The sequence below is a fragment of the Pomacea canaliculata genome, linkage group LG14, assembly GCF_003073045.1.
Source record: "Pomacea canaliculata isolate SZHN2017 linkage group LG14, ASM307304v1, whole genome shotgun sequence".
NCBI classification, from domain to species: Eukaryota; Metazoa; Mollusca; class Gastropoda; order Architaenioglossa; family Ampullariidae; genus Pomacea; species Pomacea canaliculata.
This window is the reverse complement of record NC_037603.1, coordinates 2,533,633-2,554,059: the sequence shown is the minus strand read 5'-3', so window position 1 is coordinate 2,554,059 and position 20,427 is coordinate 2,533,633. Positions and strand designations below refer to the sequence as shown.

Below are 20,427 nucleotides of genomic sequence, written 5' to 3'. Positions count from 1 at the left end.
ACACATGCAGCCCCCGGATCTCTCTCGTTCGGCAGCAGCAGCAGCAGTAGGAACAGCAGAAGAAGAGCCCAACTGCAGCATCGTTCACTTTCGCCGCAGTCCTGGTTCTGTACACTTCGGTCAGAAGGTCCGCGAACCAGAAGTCATTCCCACCCGCACCTGATCAAGACGGCGGATTAGTTGCCTCTCACCCCTTTAAAACCTAATCCGTGGGATTTAAAAGCCAGCGGCTCTCAGGACCACCTTTCTTCTCGAGGTTGTCCGGGTGAAAAAGAAAAAAGAAGAAAGGGTCGGTCATTCTGTTGTATCTAGAGGAGGCGTCGACCTGACTTTGAGTCGTGAATTTAACATTTCGACTGCTTCTTTGTCGTGTGTTCCTAATTTTTTCCCTTCAATTTTTGACCTCTTCCCCTTCCACCTTCCTGTGTGTGTGACCACCTCCGCCCGTTCACACCTTTTCTGATCTACCCGCTCCTCCTCTCCTACCCGAGCCCTCCTCGCACCTGCATCCTCTACCAACCAACCACCCGCCATGGCGAACCGCGAAGAGCTGGAAGGTAAGTGCACCCGAAGAGATCGATGCATGAATACTAATGACTCCGATTATGTTTGTTGTTATGTTGGATTAACATGTTGGCCAGTTTTGGTCTGAAAAAAATGTACCCTTTTTTCGTTTCGACCCCAAACCCCACTACCCAAACGTTTATCACCTGAGTTTTGACTTGGGTCTGAAATATTCTTTCCGTTAGCCCATTACCCCTACTCCCCCGACACCTCCCAAAACCACCCACGACACTTTTTTATTAACCATTTTTTATTTACTTGTTCCCTGCCTGTTCTTCTCTGCATCCCTCTTTCTTGCTGCAAGGAACAAACTAACGGTGCTTTCTCAAAGAGGACCGGTCGATAGCGGCAATGTGTGTATTCAGGGAGATTCCTCCGGGCCTTACTCTCGAACCTTCTCTACCTGTATTAGTCTACACCCAACACTCGATGGAATAGCCGAAGAAAGTGGAACGCAGCAGTGAGGAGATAGAGAGAAGGAGTGGGGTGGAGACTCGGGGATGGGGATGGATGAGCGAGAGCTGTCGAGGAGCTTTGTCCAGCAGAATTCGTTGGATGAATTGTACGCAGAATATTTGTACTCGTACATGTAATCTTTGCTGTTATTGTGTGTCGAGAAAAATCGGGTCTGAGGCTCGTTAAAAAGGAAGGAAAAATTGCTTGTTTGTGCAATCTTGTGATCCGTGAGTAGACCGTAGGAATAAACAACTTTTTCTTCTTTCGGCTTGGACTTAACAACTTGCTGAATACATATGTAAATATGTAATATCATCACCTTTAACATTATTATGGATTACCGACGTGAATCGTGTTAGATATTCTGAAGTGTGCAAGAGCAATACGGCTGAATGGATAAATCTGGGCATCCACATGTCTTTCATGCCACACAGATATCGTATCCTAACTCTTCTATTCCAACAATCTTGTGTTGTACTCATTTGTGAAGTGCATTTGGGTCGCTTCAAAGAGGGAAAGTGTGTGATGTAAGTGTTCTTTACACCACAACCACTACAACCACCCCACAACCACCATCACCACAATGGGTCGCGGATTACAACATTAAAAGATGAAGTTCTTTACTTTTATATGGATAATACACCAGTTGAGGAAGAGAACATGTCAGTTCTGAATGACTACAGTTAGTGGCTGTAACTATTTTTTAGGGCCTGAAGACGCTGAAAGGTGGTTTGCATAGAAATTATTGTTAATGTCTAATATTTATTACCGCTTGCCTTAGGCGCAGATTAGGTGAGACCTCATTTGGTGAGAGCTGATGGATTTGCCTGGGTGGATTTCTTGATTTGCCTGGGAGTCTTTGCTGGTTTTTCAAGGTGTACTGGCCGGTTTGGCACGGCTGGATATGGCGATTTGCCTGTGTGTAATTGTTGATTTTCCACACTGTAACTGTTACTATCACCAAACAATGTGACGCACCATTCGTCATGAAAGGTCGTGGAGACCTCGTTATCCGAATCCTTGAAAATTTCGCCTCCTCAAAATGTTGTTCACGTGATAAAAGTACTTCTTACTTAGTTCTTTTCATTCCTAGATGGTACATGAGGCATATACTAGAGACCTCAGTTGCTTTTTTTTTTTTTAATCTGTCAGCAGCATATTTAGTCATGTTGTTTCTTCACTTTATTCATTTCTTTCTCGGCTGATCCTCGTCAGGTTTCTTTTGGTCAACCACTTTTCATTTTACTATAATTAAGGGTGTCTGGGGGTACAGGGAAGATGTTCTTGATACAGAACCATCAAAGTCATTGTAGATGGTCTAGGTTAGAAATCTACCACAGAGTACATGCTCGAGAGTACATAAAGCGCGTAGGATGAGGACAAAATGTATGAGAGAGTAGTGGTGGCTGTAGGCATTGAGAACCGAGATTTGCACAATGTTGTTTAATTGTAGTGCTTTGCCATGATAGAGGAATTCTCTGACTGGAGGTGAGTTTTACAGCGAAATCTTGTACAGACAAATTCCCGAGTTACGGGTGCGAAACCTTCAGCAAAAACCGTACCTCAAATTTTGAATTAGGATTGTTATATATGAGATATTCAACTGTTTATTATAAAGTGATTAGTGCCCAGCAGTAAATTAATATAAGTGTTTTATATTACGCTTTGAAATTCTGTAATTTATGTGCATTAAAAACATTTTTTTGATTAACGATACTGTCAATTTACAATTGATTTATTGGGACATAATCATATCGTAAGTCGAGGAGCATCCGCACTTGATTTGTCTAGACGGGTGGGATGGAGTTAGAGGAGTCGGGTGGAAGTCTTGTAGCATGACTATTTATTAGCTGTAATGACATCCGTCCGTTACAAGAGCGTGGAGAATAAGAATATGAGTGTAAGGAGAAACCTTCACTAGGGTATGGACCTTCCCCTTCTCTCCCTTCCTCAAAATGTCTTATGGTGGTAGAGAGAGTTTGGTGAAAAAAGGATGGCATCAATAGGTTAAAAAAATCCCCCCCAAAAAAACTCCAACAACACTACAGCCGTAAACATTCCAGCAGAGCTCAACGGCTGCTATTTTGGTGCGAGTAGCAGTCTGACAGGCGCCGAGTTGCGTCCCTTTGACCGCTTGCTGCGTGCTGACATCAAGGTGGTCTCCCTTGTTCTGGCGAGGCTTCACCGTCATCTTTGCCACACAGAAATGTATTTGTCTTGTCGGCTACGGACCGGGTACATTAAGATATTTCTGGCATCGCGTGCTCTCTCGCTCTCTGTGTGCGCGCGCAGCCCTCTCTTTTCACACACACACGTGCATTCCTGTCTTCTGACTAACCCACCGAGTGGCTTCCTAGTATCCACCTCCCCATCAGAGCCCCAGCCTGCATCATGTCAATCATTACAGAAATTACCGCAATATCTGTCAGCCGATGCTCTCTACTTGCAGCAATTTCATTCGCATAACCAGCTTCAGAATTTCAGAGATAGGCCATAGATCTTAAAATACACCTGACCTACTTTTACTTATGATAGGCTCCGGGAATGGTGGAAGAATCAACAAGATGACCTTGCAGTAACACTGACTTGGTGTCAAGTGCTTTCGTAGGCAGAGAAGTATGAGATGCTGCGCACACGAAACTTGAAAGAAATATTTATGTGACGGAAAGTAAGGAATATCAGGAACGAAACTATATTTTCTGCGCACGCGCAGTCGAGTCTAAAAGTCTGGCGAAGAGTTTTTGAAAATATTTATTAGTCTGTAGACAAGCTTGATCGTGTCGGTAGCAGTATGGATCCGACATCTCTTTTACTTCCCAGGTTTACAGAGTTCGTTAAACTTTCCCCGTTCCTTCTGCTGCTCAGTAAGGCCTTTATGATTGTGGGAAAAAATTCTTCTGGTGGAAAAAAGTTCAGAGTGGTTTTATTAATCTCAGATCACCTCCCAGAATCTTAATCAAAGTATAATTTACACTATAAGGCGGCATCTAAAGTAAACCCAGCAGTGGGATAGGAACCGGGGTGGCGGGCAGCTCCTCCCTTAAAACAATACTAAGGCAAGAATATGAACTTCGTTCAGTCAGCATGAAGTTTGGCTACCCTAGAGTCGAGCATCTTCCTACACCACTGCCCAGGGACAAGAGATACATTTAGACTTACACTAGTCTTTGTCATGGACTACCAATAGACTGTAATAAGTCTACTTTTAGTCACAGAGCTTATTTAACTGTTAAAAAAACTAAGATAATAAGCAGGGTGATGGAGATAATAATAATAATAATGTACATTTATGTAGCGCTTTTCCAACGATTTGTTAACATCGCCTTACAAAAGTGATAGAAGTAAACTGACTCACCAACAACTGTGAACCAATATTCACATATAACAGACACGCTCACTTCTACAACAGAAGTACCCACTTACTCACGAAATAAATACAGACATGTTATGCATGATCATGGTCAGGACAGGGTCGTAGTATAAAGATGCGACTTGAGGCTAGATTATGGGGTCCAATGCATGACAGTGTCGTGGTGAAATTTAGTGGTCTGTGGAGATGTGGAGGATGACTTATGGAGGAACTGATTTTCCCTGTTGGAGGGAGCGTACGTCTGGCTCAGACTGCACGAGTGTTGCATACCTCATAGCTTCCCATCCTTATCAACTATTTCCAGTCGGTGTCAACGCATAAACATGTTAACCACTTGCGAGGGCGCTTACAGTTGGCACATCTGGAATCTTAAGAGGTTCATAGCTTAGGTTTAGAAGTGAAAGGGACGTGGACTATCTGTTATGCATCCCAAGTTTGTTCTTTTTGCCTCCCACAACTTGAGACACAATCTCCTCTTTCCTCTTCGCACCCCCAACTTCCGGCATTCAACCCGTTTTTTCACCAGCACATTATACCTCCTCATTCCTCCTCCTACCAATCTCTCGTTTACCTTGATGTTAGTTTTTATGCACAGGTTTGGAACTTTTGAGTTTATTCCTCAGTTGAAGCGCCTCTTGTTTGCGATGGATACCCGATTACTAGAATGTGCCTTTACGAAATCACATCCTTTTCCCAGAGAATGTTGATGGCTAAATGACTGGCCTGGATATCTTGACCTGCACTGTTCACAAAACTGCCACCCACTGTTTACCAGTCACAATTATTCCTATCTTCTTTGTTTTTGTTTATTTCTTTGCAACCTGCCACCTCTCTACCCCAGCCTGAATCCAGTCAGCATTCTGCCTTTTTCCATTCCCGTACTAACTCGGCAGTCATACTTCCAAACCATGTGAGTGTTAGGACAAACACAACCCATGCACAGCCTCGTCAAACCTCGTGGCAAACGAGAACAGAAAGTTCAGGAATCAGACAGCTAATTAATTCCTGCTTCTCTTCACCCCACCCCTCCACCCTGAGAGGTGGTCACGTGATCAACGTGCTACTGCAAGCAAACAGCTTTGTTTTCAAAGATCCTGACATATTTCATTAAGTCTACTCCGTTATCCATCGATCGTGCTGAAAGGAGCGAAAATAATAGTGATAAAGATGGAAAAAGATTGCTCAGGAGTCAAAAGGATGTCAGCATCGTCTGGGTGAACCTACTATATCATGTGTAAAGATATCGCCGACCTGCTGGTAGAGGGAAAACTTCTTGCAATAAAGGCAATAACAGGGCAACGATGTGTCTCCCTCTTTATCCCTCAAGGATGCATTTTCACTGGTCTAAAGTCTGAGCTATGTGATGCCACATGACAAAGAAGGAAAGAGGACATCTGGAAATGTTTCTTTTCACATTTCTGTGTTTTTCTGTCTTCCCACCTATCCATGTTGTCCGAAATGTATTTATCTCTTTCTCTCTCTCTCTCTGATCGTCTGCATATGATGAGGTGCGCAAGGGGAAAGTGTGTACCAAAAATGTTCGTGGATGCATTTTTTTCCTGCTGTTACCTGTCTTTCCGTCAGTCGATCCATATTTTTATGAAAACAATAGCAAGATTTGTGAACTTCCTGTATCGCTTTGTGGCTACAAGCTGCAGGTCCAGAAACCTCAAGAAAGCAGATGCAACGAAAAAAGACAGAAGAAACCGATATGAGTAAATGGGACTTAAGGTTTGGTGGCAAACGGGATAGAAATAGAGACGAAGACCAGAGAAGACAAATACCGAACTTGTGAAGCCCCTTCCCCCTCCAACCCCCCCTCTTATACCCAGAATAGGACACAAGACATCTAGGCGTACCCATGAAATGCAGCAAATTGTAGTTTTTTTTAAATCTTAAGTTTGACAGTTTGAATTCTGTTACTGGTTCAGAAGTCACGTGTTAAAAAATAAAGACATTTTAAACTGGACTGTTTCTGGCGGATTGTTTATCCTAAATTACGATTTTATTCACAGAAATCACATTAAATAAATGAAGTACATTTTAAAAGAAATTCTTTCATACATCACTGGTTATTGGGACCCAGCCACATCGCTCCATCTACCATCTTCCTGAATCGAATCGACCTCACCATGACCATATCGTCCCAACACCCAAAGTCTGATCGATCCAGGCTCACAAGACGATTCGATCTTCTATGTCAGAAGACGCTATTGACATTAAATATTACAAACAAAGCCATGTGTTGTTCTTACAAGTTCATCCACCATCTTATTAATGGCCACTTGACAAGACACAGAGAACAAATCACGATGGCGCATAACGCAATTAAATCTGTTTTTTTTTCTTTTTGGACGAAAGAGCTTCGGTCTTCATTAATTTTTCAATGTTCCGTTTAAAGACGTTCTGTTAAAATTGCACAATCGTGAATTTCCCTAAAATCAATGTTAAAATGCCTTTGTTGTCATTATTCTTGAGTTGAGAGTTTCTTATAAATGCAAATGCAGACATTCCATTAATATGAAACACGTGTTACTCCTCGAGCATTCGTTTAGCCTGGGCCTGGGTCGATTTGACTTTCGATGTTGGGACGATATGGTTTTACGTGGAACAGTATAGTCATGGCAGGGATCGATCTCACTCAGATAGGCTGATACAGTTTTTGGTCGAAGTGACTTGCCCAGGTTCAATGTTGTCTCTACTAGCGCACATCAGCTGTTTTAACGACATTTTTCCGGAAGTCAAGTGGTTACAAAATAAAATTCTTGATACCGACTACTTGTGATTTACTGCGAAATTTTGCAGAAATATCATTCAAATATATAAAGAGTGAGCATCTTTGACTACCATGGTACACGATTGCTCTTATCTAGAGTTAGGTACTCTATAAAACTTCAGTCAAGCACAGATAAGGTTTTCTATTGGGCGTAACACTGACAATGTTCACTTTAGTGTTGTTGACTCTTTCTGTGGATGGTAATGCTTGAAAGCATGTATTTAAGAGTAGTATTCCCTTGTCCCCTATTAGGGAAAATAATATTCTGCTTATTTACAAAACCCTTCACTAAACCTTTAAGAACTGTTTAACAGTCTATCAAGATTCCCCCTGCGCTATGAAAGTTCAAGAAATGAACTAAAGACAGAGAAGAGGATTAAATCTTCATAGCTCAGTTGAATATGTCAAGTCAAAAAACCGCCTTTAATTTCCGGATGTGCAAAGAAACTCCAAACTGTCGAGAGATAAGACGCCAAACACGCTACCCAGTAATGGCGCCCTCTTCCCCACTTGTACTTCCATTACAAGATATTTAAATACAATACAAGCTGAAGATGATTGATTTTTATATTAATTTTTTTAATTTTAGGTTATTTTTTAAAATGGGACACCAATTACCCAAGTTGGCGTAGATCCCACTTTATGTGTTTCCAAGATTAGTACAGAGATAATGGCAGTCCAAGGGAGATAAACAAAAATCTGAGTTGTCTGGTACGACTTCCTCCCCTTTTATATCTAATTTATATATATGTTTTCCTGTTGTTTTATTGGTCCTCACCACCCAACCAAAAAGTGTTTAAATCCGGTGATCACTACTGTACACTGTTGACGATTGAGGTTCAATCCCCAAGGAAGGTTAAGGACATGATGGGTGGTTGTGGTGGTCGTAGTTGCACGAATTGAAAGGAAAACGTAACCCACTGCGCTGTTGGTACGATGCTGTCCCTTGGTACCGTCAACGCGCTGTTCTACTAAATGATCACCTCTGACGTTATGGCCGTTAGTCCACTCCATTTGGTCTATTGTACAATCGTCAGCGATACTACTGTACACCCCACAACATATTCCACAGATCCTTGTTCCCATCACATTATAAAATCACCTTTATGTATTGACACTTTGAATTTCCCTCTCAAAGTCAACAACAACAACTGCTCTCTACAACGAGGTTCGAAAAATCTGAGAAGATATGTTTTTATGAAAGGGTCAAATGAAACCTTACCGAAACAATAACATAAATCTATAATTAATAATACAATCTGGTGTGAAAGAAATTAAATGACTAAAACACCTTACTGCTGGATACAAAATTTTAACTTCCAGAATAGTCCTGGAAAATCGTGTGATTTACACCGGAATTAAAAAAATTTCTTGGTGAGATGTGCAGTTCAAAGCAGTTCAAACCTCTAAACTTTTACAAGCATCCCTCTCTAATAAATTGACTGGTGTTTGCACTAGTGCACATGTTTCTTATGAAAGGTACAAAACTCAGTCAGCAGGCACCCTCCCTTGCAGAGAGGGTTTTTTTTCCCGAGGCTTTGTGGTTACAGACGAACAGTTTCCAAATTATTTGTCAAGGGAATTATTTGTTTCATTGGGATCGGACATATTTCTTTCTGGCTTCCTGCATCGGGACAGAGAAATTCAATTATCATCTCTCTGCACTGTCATGGGAAAACTACTTCTGAATAATAAACAGGGGATATAACGGTCATAAACTTCTTCTCGGCACTTGGTCTAATTAAAAAAAAAAAAACGTGTGTGGGGTGGAAAACTAGGGGGTGATTAAAGTGATACAAAGCAAACGTTTGCAGCTGTTTTTCTTTCTTACTATCTCTCTCTCTCACACACACACACATATGTGTTCCCTACTTTTATGCTATCGTGGAGTCTGGTGGTGTAGTTCACTAGACTTGCCTGTCCAATATATTTCGTGTGTATGTGTGCGTGCTTCCGTGCGAGAGTGCCTACCTGGGACATGCATGCATACACATTTACTGAACGCTCGTAAAGGGAATGAAATTACATCCACAATCTTTCACAGAATAGCAATGACATTGAATTTTTTAAAGGAAAAAAAAGGTTAAAAGAAGCAGAAAAATGGGTTTTCGTGTATCGTTTTTTTTTTGTTTTGTTTTTTTGTTGTTGTTGTTTTTTTTGCACTAAGGTTTTTTCAGAACATCAAAACAAGCGAATAAAAAAGTTTCTTCAAAAGTTTGGCTAAAGACGTAAGAAATGTTTCATTGAAGACACAACTTTTTTTAGCGGATTTTTTTTTTAAATTGCGAAAATCATCCTTTCCATATAAGACACACCATACTAGTAAATACACTAAAACACATTAGGATCTGTTAAGGAAAGTATGGACGAGTTGACCTCTAGTTTTATCAGAATAATCAACTTCCCACGTGAGACTGGCTGCTTAAGAATTGACATTCATACCAGATTTTTGGAAATTAGGCCGAAAAATTGGGACTGAACATCAAGTCTGATTTAAGACCTCATATGCAAACCAGCCCTGAGGCTGCTCCTCTGTAAGTGAAGTTTCCTCTTCATCAAATAAGGAAGAGAAAGAATGCAGGATCCTCTACCTGCCAGCACGTGCGGACACTGAAGGTGAACAGATAACCTTTAGCTCCCTGACTGGTTGGTGGTTCTCCCTGTAAGCATCCACCCGGAGTAAAACAACATCTTGGACAACTTGTGACAGGTGCACGGACAGACCGACAGACAGACTCTCGCTGTAAGACTGACACAAAGCAAGCAGCTAAACAGTTTGTTCTTTAAGATGTTTGGTTAACTGCGATGTTCTGTTCAGCTAGGCTCGGTGCTACAGGTTGGTTTTTTTCCCTCCCTGCGAAAGGTAACAGCCGTCAGGACAGATGCCTACTTCTGGCCTGTGTCTGGCTGCAGCTTTTCCGTTTGGCTTCAAGATTTTGCCATATGGCAGACTGCCAGTGTGGGGAGAGAAGCAAGGGAAAGGCTAAAGAAACTTAAAAAAAATTTAAAAAGCGAATTGCTTAACATTAGCCATTGACGCTGTCTGCATTTTCTCTCTGTGTCCATTAAAAACCAAACTGGCGCATGTCAGCGTGTGTGCATGCATGTCTCATGTAAGCACCCTCGCACACATACACGCATGCGTATTTAATTTAGTTCTCAAAATAGGGCTTCATGTTCCCATGGCACTAAGATGGATATAAATGTTACGAGCACTGGACTTCAGTAAGAATAGACAGCTTCACCCGGATGCTGGCATCACCAAACAATTCTCCACCCACGCCGGATGTTTTGTGCTTAATGGGGAGGAGGCTGCTTTTTTTTTTTTAGGGCAAAGCAATCGTCCAATCGTCTACCTATCATCGAATCTGTCTTTTGTTGAAATTAATGAATGAATTTGTCTCTGTACTGGAGACAGTGGGTGGCATTTTTTTTTTTTGCATAAGTGAAGCGTTATTATTGTCTAGGGTAAAAGGATAAAAACATAGGAAGCTGGTATTTATAGCTGAGTTCATGGTAGTTAGCAATTGCTGTCATTATCGTTCGGATATTCTGATGTTGTAGCTTTAGAATTTGAATTTTTGCTGTTCTCAGGAGACCTTTCTTCGAGCACATTTCATAACTTGATTCACGCCAGGAACCGGATGTTTAAGAAATGCGGGATTCTGCAGTTTTTCTCTATCATATCTAAGTATAAATAGATCGCAGAAATCTCACATGTTAGAGACTTCCCACACATCCATACTCCCATTCAACTCCTCACATCCAAATTAACACTCTAAATCTTGTCTTAATGTTGCAAAACGACTCGCTTCGCCTCTTGGCCATTTACATTAGGCCGTCAATACTCTTCTTATATTCCTGGAGAGATGTTAACAAATTAAAATCCAGAGACCGCAACAGGGAATGACTCTCTTGAAAATGGACAAGCGAAAGTTTTATGGGATTCAGAAAAGTATGAAAACCACTAAAAAGACCATAAAATATAGGCAGTTGAGTGGTGGGCGTGTGGGAGGAAGGGGTCATGTGTAGACAATGAAAAGAAATGAAGTCCAATCACCTTGCATTGTGGGTTCAGATATTCGTCCTTAACATGGTGGCAGCCATTCACGTTTAGTCTAGTATGAAGTCGGGTGGATTGGAGGGGCAGGGCTAGGTCAGAGGCAGCAGGCATAATTAATTTTGCTCAATCTAGGAACTGGGCCAGCGAAAGGGATGGTAAAGTGATCCATAGGCCAGCGGCTTGCAACTCTGAAGGGTTCTCCGTCCTTGAAGGCGTGGACAACCCTTCTTCTTTGATCATTCTGTGGCAGGTATCCAAATGGTGGGTTGGCAGGTGGAGTCTTTTGATCTCAAACCAAGAAAAACCAAAAACTGATCAAGATTCTGCTGCATAGCTGAGGGCACCAATGACCACGCCTCTCCTGCTCCCTTCTGTTTTCGAAGCTAAGAAACATTTCATGGTGCTCACAATTTTTTTTTTTTTTTATCATTTACATTTAAGACAGTATTGTTCATTCCTCCACAGTTACTAGTCCAAGAAACCTTCACCTTTACCTTTTAGACCTTCAAAGACCGTCTCCGCAAACGCATAGTTCTCCCCCGTACCATCCCACCCATCCTCCCCATCCCAACCCAGCATGCATTGCTTTTCCTATTCTGCTGCACGAGCCGCCTGCAGCAAAGCCAGACACGAAAAGAAGAAATTCCAGGGTGTAGGGTTCACCTCAGGTAGGCTGGCAGAAATATTTCTGCAGGTGCTGGATGGTGAACAGACGAGTTATCTGCCCTGCGACGTCGTTAGCACTAGGGGGCGCCGTTGGCACAGGTCCCAGTCTCTGTACTGCGTCAGTGGCGCACGCGCTCACGCACGCGCCCGGTGGTTCTTGTGACGTAAGTGTGTCTGCAGCGTGAAGGCAAGAGGTGGGGTGGGGTGGGGTGGGTGGGAATGGGGAGGTTGGTTTACTTACTGCCTGCAGTTTCTCCTTCCTGCCACTCCCGTTACGAGCTCGATCGCTCCTCTGTATTTTCTGCTTATCCACGCACTCTTTCCATCCCACCCTCCCCTACACCTCACTCATCTGTTGTTCACCTACGAGCTACCCGCTTATAAGCAACCAAATAACTCACGAGGAGCCTGCATGCCTACAGCACACACGCGCACGCGCGCGATGTGAGTGGTTCAACTTGTCTAGGGCAAAGGGGAGACGCATGACGTTTGACATACACACTGCGCCTCGTATTTGGTGTCATCGTTCAAAACGGCTGGTGAGGCGTGGAGGGTAGGAGTAGGGATAGGGGTGAGAAGGGGAAAAGATAGCTCTAAGTTAGAGGGCGCTTCCTGCAGTGTCAGTGACGTCAATGTCGACCCCATTCCAGGTGAGCAAGACTGGGCATTGCACGATAGTTGTTTCCTCTGTGTTCCTTTATCTCCTCGTCGAACAGTGTCGTCAGCCACGTGCTTTGAAGAACATAACGTAAAGATAGAAGTTATGCACGTATGCAGCAGCAGCAGTAGCCATGCAGCACGACAACATCCACCCACACACCTCAGCGCCTCGCCCACCTGCAAGTGAGCTGCAGGTAAAGATGCTCCTGGCTGCTGACGTCTACGCATTCTTGTTCTTCTTCCTAAAGAAAAGAGACAAACATTTCGGATAAACCGGGCGAGAGTGTGAAACAGAACACCCTGGCTCCCACGATATCCCCAAACTCTCTAGTCTCGTCCTTCGACATCCAGCAGACGTTTAAACAGATAGTTCCGTTAAATAAAGGGTTTGGCGATGACACAAAGTTTAGGATTAAAGAGATTAAAAGAAATGGCACAGAGCTCGCGATTAAAGAGATGGAACTTTCCTGTAAAGCCAGCCAGCAACCACCCCTTCCTCATATCCTGGTCATCCTCCCCTCTCCTCCATCCTCATCCATCGTTTTCTATCGATCCCATGATCTCTCTTTACTTGCATTCTCAGTTACCTTCATCCATCTCCTTCCTTCCTCTCTCTTTCTCCACATTCTCTGGAGGAATAAAATTACGTTGGTATAGATGTACGCAGATTTGTACTGTATAGTAAATGTTATAGCCACTCCAACGGATGCCAAGAAAAACTTTATCTTTTTTTTCTGGCCGACGCCCACACTACATGCGTGTGGGTCAGACAGTCACGTGACACAGCCGACCAATCGCCTGCAGATGAGGATGCTTGAAGGGCATCTGAAAGTAAGACGACAAAGCACTCGAGGAGTCTGGTTTCTGATGCCCTCTGACATGCTATAAATAACGAAGTACAAATCTGCACAAAGCATCCCGTGTCTGACAGAATCGGGTGGAGGTTTGGCAACTGTCTTTGAGTGGTCGTGAAGAATCGTGAGTTACATGGGGGAGGGGTGGATGGCGGATTGCTCTTGTTGGGAAGCAGATAGTCGAGTGGCTAGAGCGCTGGCGTCCAAATTGAGAGCGCGCTGGTTCAATGCCCGATTAGTGCAGCAAACGTTCCCCCAGTCCACCCAGCTACCTGATTCTATAGAAGGTTGGGGAAGGTAAGGTAGCGAGGAAGAGCAGATGGGCACAGCCCTCGCTTGCCCCGAGAAAAGTAAGGTCTCCAACACCTCACCCCTCAACGACCTGAAAAGGTTAGAGGATGACCTTTATCTTTACCTTTTACCTTCAATGAGAGCAATGAATGGATGAAAATAAAGTTCGGCACATAGGGGCGCTCTACTGTGTCATGCAAGTGCGGTGAGGCATTCTGATCTTGTCACACCCCCATTCCCCTTTTCCCAACCAAGATTTAAAAAAAAAATTTCTGATACCCTCTAAGGGGTATTGAGAGATTAAAATTATATACATACATGTTCACACACATTCCTATCTTTGTAAGTAGTATCTATTATTCACATAACTCTATGGTTGGTTTATAGCAGCTAATATAGAAAAAAACCACCAGCAGCAGCAACATAAAATAAAAAGGAAAAAAAGAGAAACAAATTCTTTCCCTCATCCATTCATTCTTTCCTTCTTTCAGCCTCCTCGCGTATACCTGAGTATGTAGTCAAGTAAATTAAAGTATACGAACTCATGTAAACAAAGGATAAACATGCTCTCTCACTGTCCTTTACATATTTTCTGTGTTCTTTACTATTTCGCTACCTCCAAGGAGTATTTACATATTAACACACTTCCATCCCAATATACAACGATGTATTGAATGTGACGGAGCCAGACGTCTGTTGGCCGGTCACCTGACACACCAAAGGTGCTTTCATTATTATACAAGAGTTGAATGTGTAATGATTCCATAAAGATCCGCAGATGGGACCATGTTAAAAGTCACAGAGAGAGGGGAGAGAGAGAGAGAAAAAGAAAGAATGTTAACCCATGCCCTTTATTTATTTCTGTCTTTCGCTCTTTCGTGATATGGGCGTGTACATCATTCCTGGCTAGCCACACCTGTCTGTCGATGTTGTTTTGAAGTCCAAGGTATGAAGTCTTATTTGGGCCATGGAGTAATCAAGACACCAACCTCTGCAGTCTGCTTTTCCGCTGCGAATCATGGCCTCTGTGTACATACCAAACTCGACAGCGAATATATCTTATAACTAACGGCTAGAAAATTAAATTGTCAGAAGGTGGATACACAACTAATGTAACACCAGGACTTTGGGCCATGATGGTAGATACATTCTGGGTCATGACACTGGACAGATTTTTGGCTTTACGTTGGTAGATTCTGGGTCATGCCGGTAGGTAGATTCTGTGAAAGGATAGATATTTTCTGGAAAATGCCAAGAGGTAGGTTTCTGAGTATGCCAGCAGATGCGCCCAGCTCGACAAACCCACAATGTATCCAGACCTTTCGTTATCTCTCTTTTCCTCCAGCGCACGTCTAGTCTGACTTACAGTCACGCACGTGATGGCAGCCTCCTGGTGGCGACCCTCCCTGCTGGAAGCTTCCATTCAAACTTCCACGATTTGCCAACTTGAGTAGTGTGGTTCGTCTCATCTTATTGTTGGATGCCCCACGGCCATAACTAGTCTTCCTTTTGTGCACACGAAGACCGGGATGAACATAAACACCTACACACACTCTCTCTCTTACACTTCAAAGTGTCTTGTATATAAATATATGTACACTTTCACAGTCTTTCTCTCAGACACATACATATATTCTCTCTTTCTTTCCATCTCTCTCTAAGATACACACAAACACACATCAACATGTCTTGTATATATATATATATACACTCTTTCACAATCTTTCTCTCACATACATCCATCTCTCTCTCTTTCACACACACACACACAGAGAGAGTTGCAGTGGACAACTTGAAATTACTTCTTCTTCTGAAACCCATGTTTCCTGGTAAAGAAGCATTCTGAGGGGATCCGGTTCGATATTCGTGTGGCGCAAGTGAAGTTCTTTCAACCGACCCTATTGTCAGGAATGGGTACATAACTCCTCTTGACCACTTCCTCCCTCCCTTCCTCCACCCACACACACACATACTAGCTTGAGTTCAGAGATTCTTCAGTATCGTTCAGCGACTGGTTTTAAGACAGAAGACCCCTTCTGTCAGACTCCGGCAGACCCCTCCAACTGTTGAACTCGGACCCTTCTTTTTACCACCTGAATATTTTATGGAATGTGAATTGAAATTATCGTCAGACTTATTTTTTCCCGATGTAGAGGTGTCGTCAGTGTTTAATGAGTTTGCAAGAGAGGAACAGGTGACAAAGAAGGTATCCACACCCTTACCTGAATCCTGAACGTTGATTGGCTCGTAGGTCAAGACCTCACACGAGTTCGCGTATGAATATTCGTGCAAGGAATACATAAACTACCCGGATACAACGGTTTGGGAGAGCGAACGTTGCGGAAACATTTAAAAGTCTAACAGCCAGCACCCAACATTGACGTCACCAGCCGAGAGTTGATAACTCCATTAGAAGATAGCGATGTCTGATAGAAGGTGAGATAGAGATGGACTTCATGGCCCCTACAACCTTCTGTTGCCAACCATTCAACGGCTGATGTCTGCCTGGTGATAACTGCGTGTGGTCCAGAGGGCTTCCTCATTCTTTCTTATTCAGGTTCGAAATTGTCAATCGACCTTCAACCTTACGGAGTCATGGAGGTGCAGTGACGTAATAGAACCTGCATCCGTTGAACCCCTTCCCCATCTGACCCATCCACTCCCTTCATTGTGGGTTTTATTTTTGGTGACAGTGAAGCTGTCAATGATTGTACAGTTGTGGTTGAATAAGATTAATGTTTGAAGTGATGACATGTTAAATTGTGGATGCTGCTGGGATGCAGGGTTGAACAGAAAAGAGGTCAAGCAGAGATGGGAGCAATTGGTGGAGTGTATGAGAAAGAGAGAGAAGGAAGTAATAAAAAGAAATAAAAAAACAAAATTAAAATAGGAAAAGAAAAATTAACAAAGAGGAATGATAGTAAAAAGAATAATCGTGAAATGTTTATAAGAAGAACACCAGTAGCTGTGCTGAAGCCAGACTTGTAAATAAGAAACGTGATTTCGCGAGATTTTGATTTTTGCTCTCCCTGGCTGTTGCAGAGGTACGCGATGTGTTCGATCTCTTCGACTTCTGGGACGGTCGTGACGGCCTGATTGACGCCGTCAAGGTGGGTGACCTGCTCCGGTGTGTGGGTTTGAACCCCACACTGGCCACGGTCAAGAGCGTGGGAGGAACCACTAAGCCAGGTGAGAACCAGTACGGTCTGCAGCCATGATGTAGCCTTTAGCCGTTGGAAAAATCAGCCACACTGATTAGTTAGAGATTAATTTCTTTCTGTTTGTCCATCTAATCCTTCCAATATCCAGTGACATCTGGTTCCACCCTATTCCATTAAATATCCAGTTCCATAGGTTCCATCCAATTTCATACCATTTCATCCAATATTGAGAATATACAGTTTTTTTTATCTCATTCAACAAATTTAATCGAACAAACATCCAGCGACACCTAGTTCCATTCCATTCCATCCAATATCCAGTTCCACACGGCTCTATGAAACATCCAGTCCCATCAAGTTCAGTATCCCTTTTCATCCAAAATCTAGCTCCATCATATTTCATTCGATTCAAATTCTATCCATTTTATTCCTCCTATACTATTTCCCTATCCACTCACTCATCCTTTCCATAACTGAGGCTGTCAGCCCAGTGTCAGATTATTATCAGCAACATGCGAGTTTTGTTTACAGTATTTTTTGTAAATTTTCTACATAATGCCCAATATTATTTTATAAAACTTATAGATGAGGACTTTTAGAAAAATCCTTAAACGGGATTGGAAGCAGCTGTGTATGAACTTGGTGCAAATTGCAAAAAAACCAACAAAAAACCAAAAAACAACAAACAAACAAACAAAACAAAAAACAAAAGAAAAAACAAAACAAAACAAAAAAACTTGACCGTTGGTGCTGCCGATGAGGCCGACAACGATGATTATCGAAAACATATTAACAGCTTTCAAGAAGATACTCGACTTTAATGACGATGTTGACAATGTGGCAGGAGAGAAGCAGTATTCTTTCGAAGAGTTCCTGGCGATCTTCAACCAGATGGCGAGCGTCAAGGAGTGGGGCACGTACAGGGACTTCGAGGAAGCCTTCAAGTCTTTTGACAGGGAAGGACAAGGCTACATCTCCGCCGCCGAGACCCGCCATCTTCTGACGGCCATGGGTAATCATTCTCCCCATTGTTTGTTTGTTTATTTACTTGTTTATTTGTTCGTTTTTGCCATTAATTAATTCTTTCTTTATTTCTTCATTTATTCATCCAAAGTACGCACCCATCATTTCGCTTGAAGCTTCTTTTTGTGTATGTGTGCGCGCCTGTCTGTAGTTTCGGTGTCTCATGGACGAGAACTGACTTTATTTTTCAACAGGTGAGCGACTGACTGACGAACAGGTGGATGAAATCATGAAGCTCACGGACATCACCATCGACCTCGAGGGCAACATCAAGTATGCAGGTATGTGTGACACACAGGTAAACTCTGTAACATAGTTGAAACACCGATAAGGCAGACGACAGATTTTTGCATCCAAACTTTCATCTCTTCTCTGTCACACACACATACATAAGAGAAAAGAGGGACATAAACTAATTTTTGGGAAATGCTGTACATGGATTACTTAGTTTTATGATCACACAATGACAAATTTTTAATTTTTAAATAGTAATTTGAAATGAATAAAAAAACTGTTCTTATTTTTATCGGACATAATGAAGTTGTCGCCTTTATTTCTAAGAATGTTTGCTTGTCATTTTTCCTCAGATTTTATCAACAAAGTGATGACGGGACCCCCAGAAGCTAAGTAAAAGAAATGAATTTCCAAGAGAGCAAGGGACTATTACAACGAGGACATTAGAACTGATGATTTATTCACAGAAGTGGGGGGAAGAACACAAAATTCAAAAGCTCAGATAGAGATGAGGGGATCGGGGCTTAGCTGAACCCTTAGCTTCCATCAAACCTTCATGAAGATCAGAAGCCACATCTGCTTTCATTTCAGGTGCAATGGAAAGTTTTTATTTCAAGTTAAGGCTAGTTGTTCAATAGTTTAGGCAACGAAAAAAATTAGTTTAGTCTCACTAAGCTTACTCTGAAAATACAGTTTTTCGAAATTTTTGTATCTACTGGTCCTGACTCGACTTATCACCGTTCACAAAAGATGATCAAAGTGCTTACTACTGGACATTAGCGAGTTTGGCACACTGCTCCAACAGTTTTGAGTGAACCATGTGGCTTTCTCTTCATTTTTACCATTTTGTTTGGCGTGTGTGCATCTAGAGTAGAATTCTTGTCACTCCTGGAAGCATTCTCATTGACGAGAGGAGAGATCGGGGTTGCCAGGGAGAGAGAAACTTATGATGTACTTTTAATTTTTTAAGACAATCCCACCCAATGGCGCTTGGGATTTAGGGTCCTTCATGCAATAAAGGGAACTCATATTTCTTTAAAACTCTTTGCATGTAAGAATCTTAATCCAGGTGTCTTTACAAGGCTTTAGAAGTGTCTCAGTCTGTGAGAGTAACTGGATTTAATGGAGCAAGTATTTATTACTATTATTAATCTAAAGTTCTTTTTATTTATTTGTTTTGGTTTGATTGTGTCCATACACTTTGTACACAGTATATTAGAAACCGTGTCACAGAACAGTAACAGCTTTTCTACCTGCTGATGTGGATTTATTACTTGTGAATAAAGTATCTGTGAATTTTCTGTTTGTGATTTTTCCAATGTTGTGGATGTGGTTTGTTGGAAAGCTGACCTTTGACCTTTATTTTAAGTTACTTTTATTATAATTCAAGCTTGAGACATACTTTATGAGGCTTTAATCGGTGACTATTGTCGAATATTTGAAATATGCTTGGCAAAGTTTTACATCCCAGTCATGAAACAGATTGGTCATGTGATGTCCACCAGCTTCTCTGGGTTTTTCACGAGAAAGATTGCACAGGACTGTTGAAAGCTTGCGAACACTGTTCATGTTTGCGTTCGTGTTTATAGTTTGGTGTCTGTAAGATGACTAGGTTCCCGATACCAGGGTATCTATTCCATCGTCCTCCCTTCCCCTCACCTCCAACCGATCCCACCCCGCTGCTGACAACAGTCTGGTCGAGCTGTCGTAAATGTTCGTGTATTCAGTGGTCGAAATGGCCGCTGGTGATTCGTTTTCGCATTAATCGCATGAAGATGACTTCTGAATGGAGTCAGCGGCCAGGGGCAAACAATAAACATATAAATAATGTTTGCTACGGTCTGGAGCTTTAATAAACATCTTATCATGTTTCCTTCTCATTCTTGTTTTCGCAGAAGATTTATTTATTCTTTTTCTTTATGTCTGTCTTTTCATTTTTTTTAACTTCTTTAGTTTCTTTTTTTTCTTTCCTTCATTTTCTCTTTCTTTATTTTTTCATCACCTCTTTTCTTTGTTCTCCCTTTTTATTTCCTTCAATTGATCTTTCCCTCTTCCTTTCCTTATTTCGTTACTCCTTTCACTTTAGTTAGTCCTTTATCGTTCTTTCTGTTCAGTTCTCCCTTGAGTTTACGGTTCTTTCCCGTTTCGATTCATTTATACAGACGCTTTTAGTGTTATTTTGTCTTTTGTGTTTTCAAACAAAGTCTGTCGCCTTGACAACGCTGGTTAGACTCGCCAGCAATTCATTTAACAATTCTTTTTACGATACCGATTTCGTGCTTAATTGGAGAAAACTTTATTTTAGTCAT

The 20,427-nt window shown here is 42.1% G+C and overlaps 1 protein-coding gene across 1 annotated transcript; it reads left to right on the top strand.

Annotated features, from left to right (window-relative positions):
* LOC112555218 (myosin essential light chain, striated adductor muscle-like) lies at nucleotides 1-19,419 on the top strand. The gene is made up of 5 exons (XM_025223515.1): nucleotides 1-557; nucleotides 16,743-16,889; nucleotides 17,706-17,873; nucleotides 18,079-18,165; nucleotides 18,472-19,419. The coding sequence occupies exons 1-5, from the start codon at nucleotides 533-535 to the stop codon at nucleotides 18,513-18,515; spliced, it is 471 nt and encodes a 156-aa protein (XP_025079300.1). The 5' UTR covers nucleotides 1-532; the 3' UTR covers nucleotides 18,516-19,419.
* Nucleotides 19,420-20,427: the final 1,008 nt, after the last annotated feature.

Bases quoted from the DNA above. Each gene is read 5' to 3' on its own strand.
- LOC112555218 (XM_025223515.1), top strand. From the start codon at position 533: ATGGCGAACCGCGAAGAGCTGGAAG. The intron at 558-16,742 runs GTAAGTGCACCC...TGGCTGTTGCAG, and splicing joins GAACCGCGAAGAGCTGGAAG to AGGTACGCGATGTGTTCGAT. The intron at 18,166-18,471 runs GTATGTGTGACA...ATTTTTCCTCAG, and splicing joins GGGCAACATCAAGTATGCAG to ATTTTATCAACAAAGTGATG.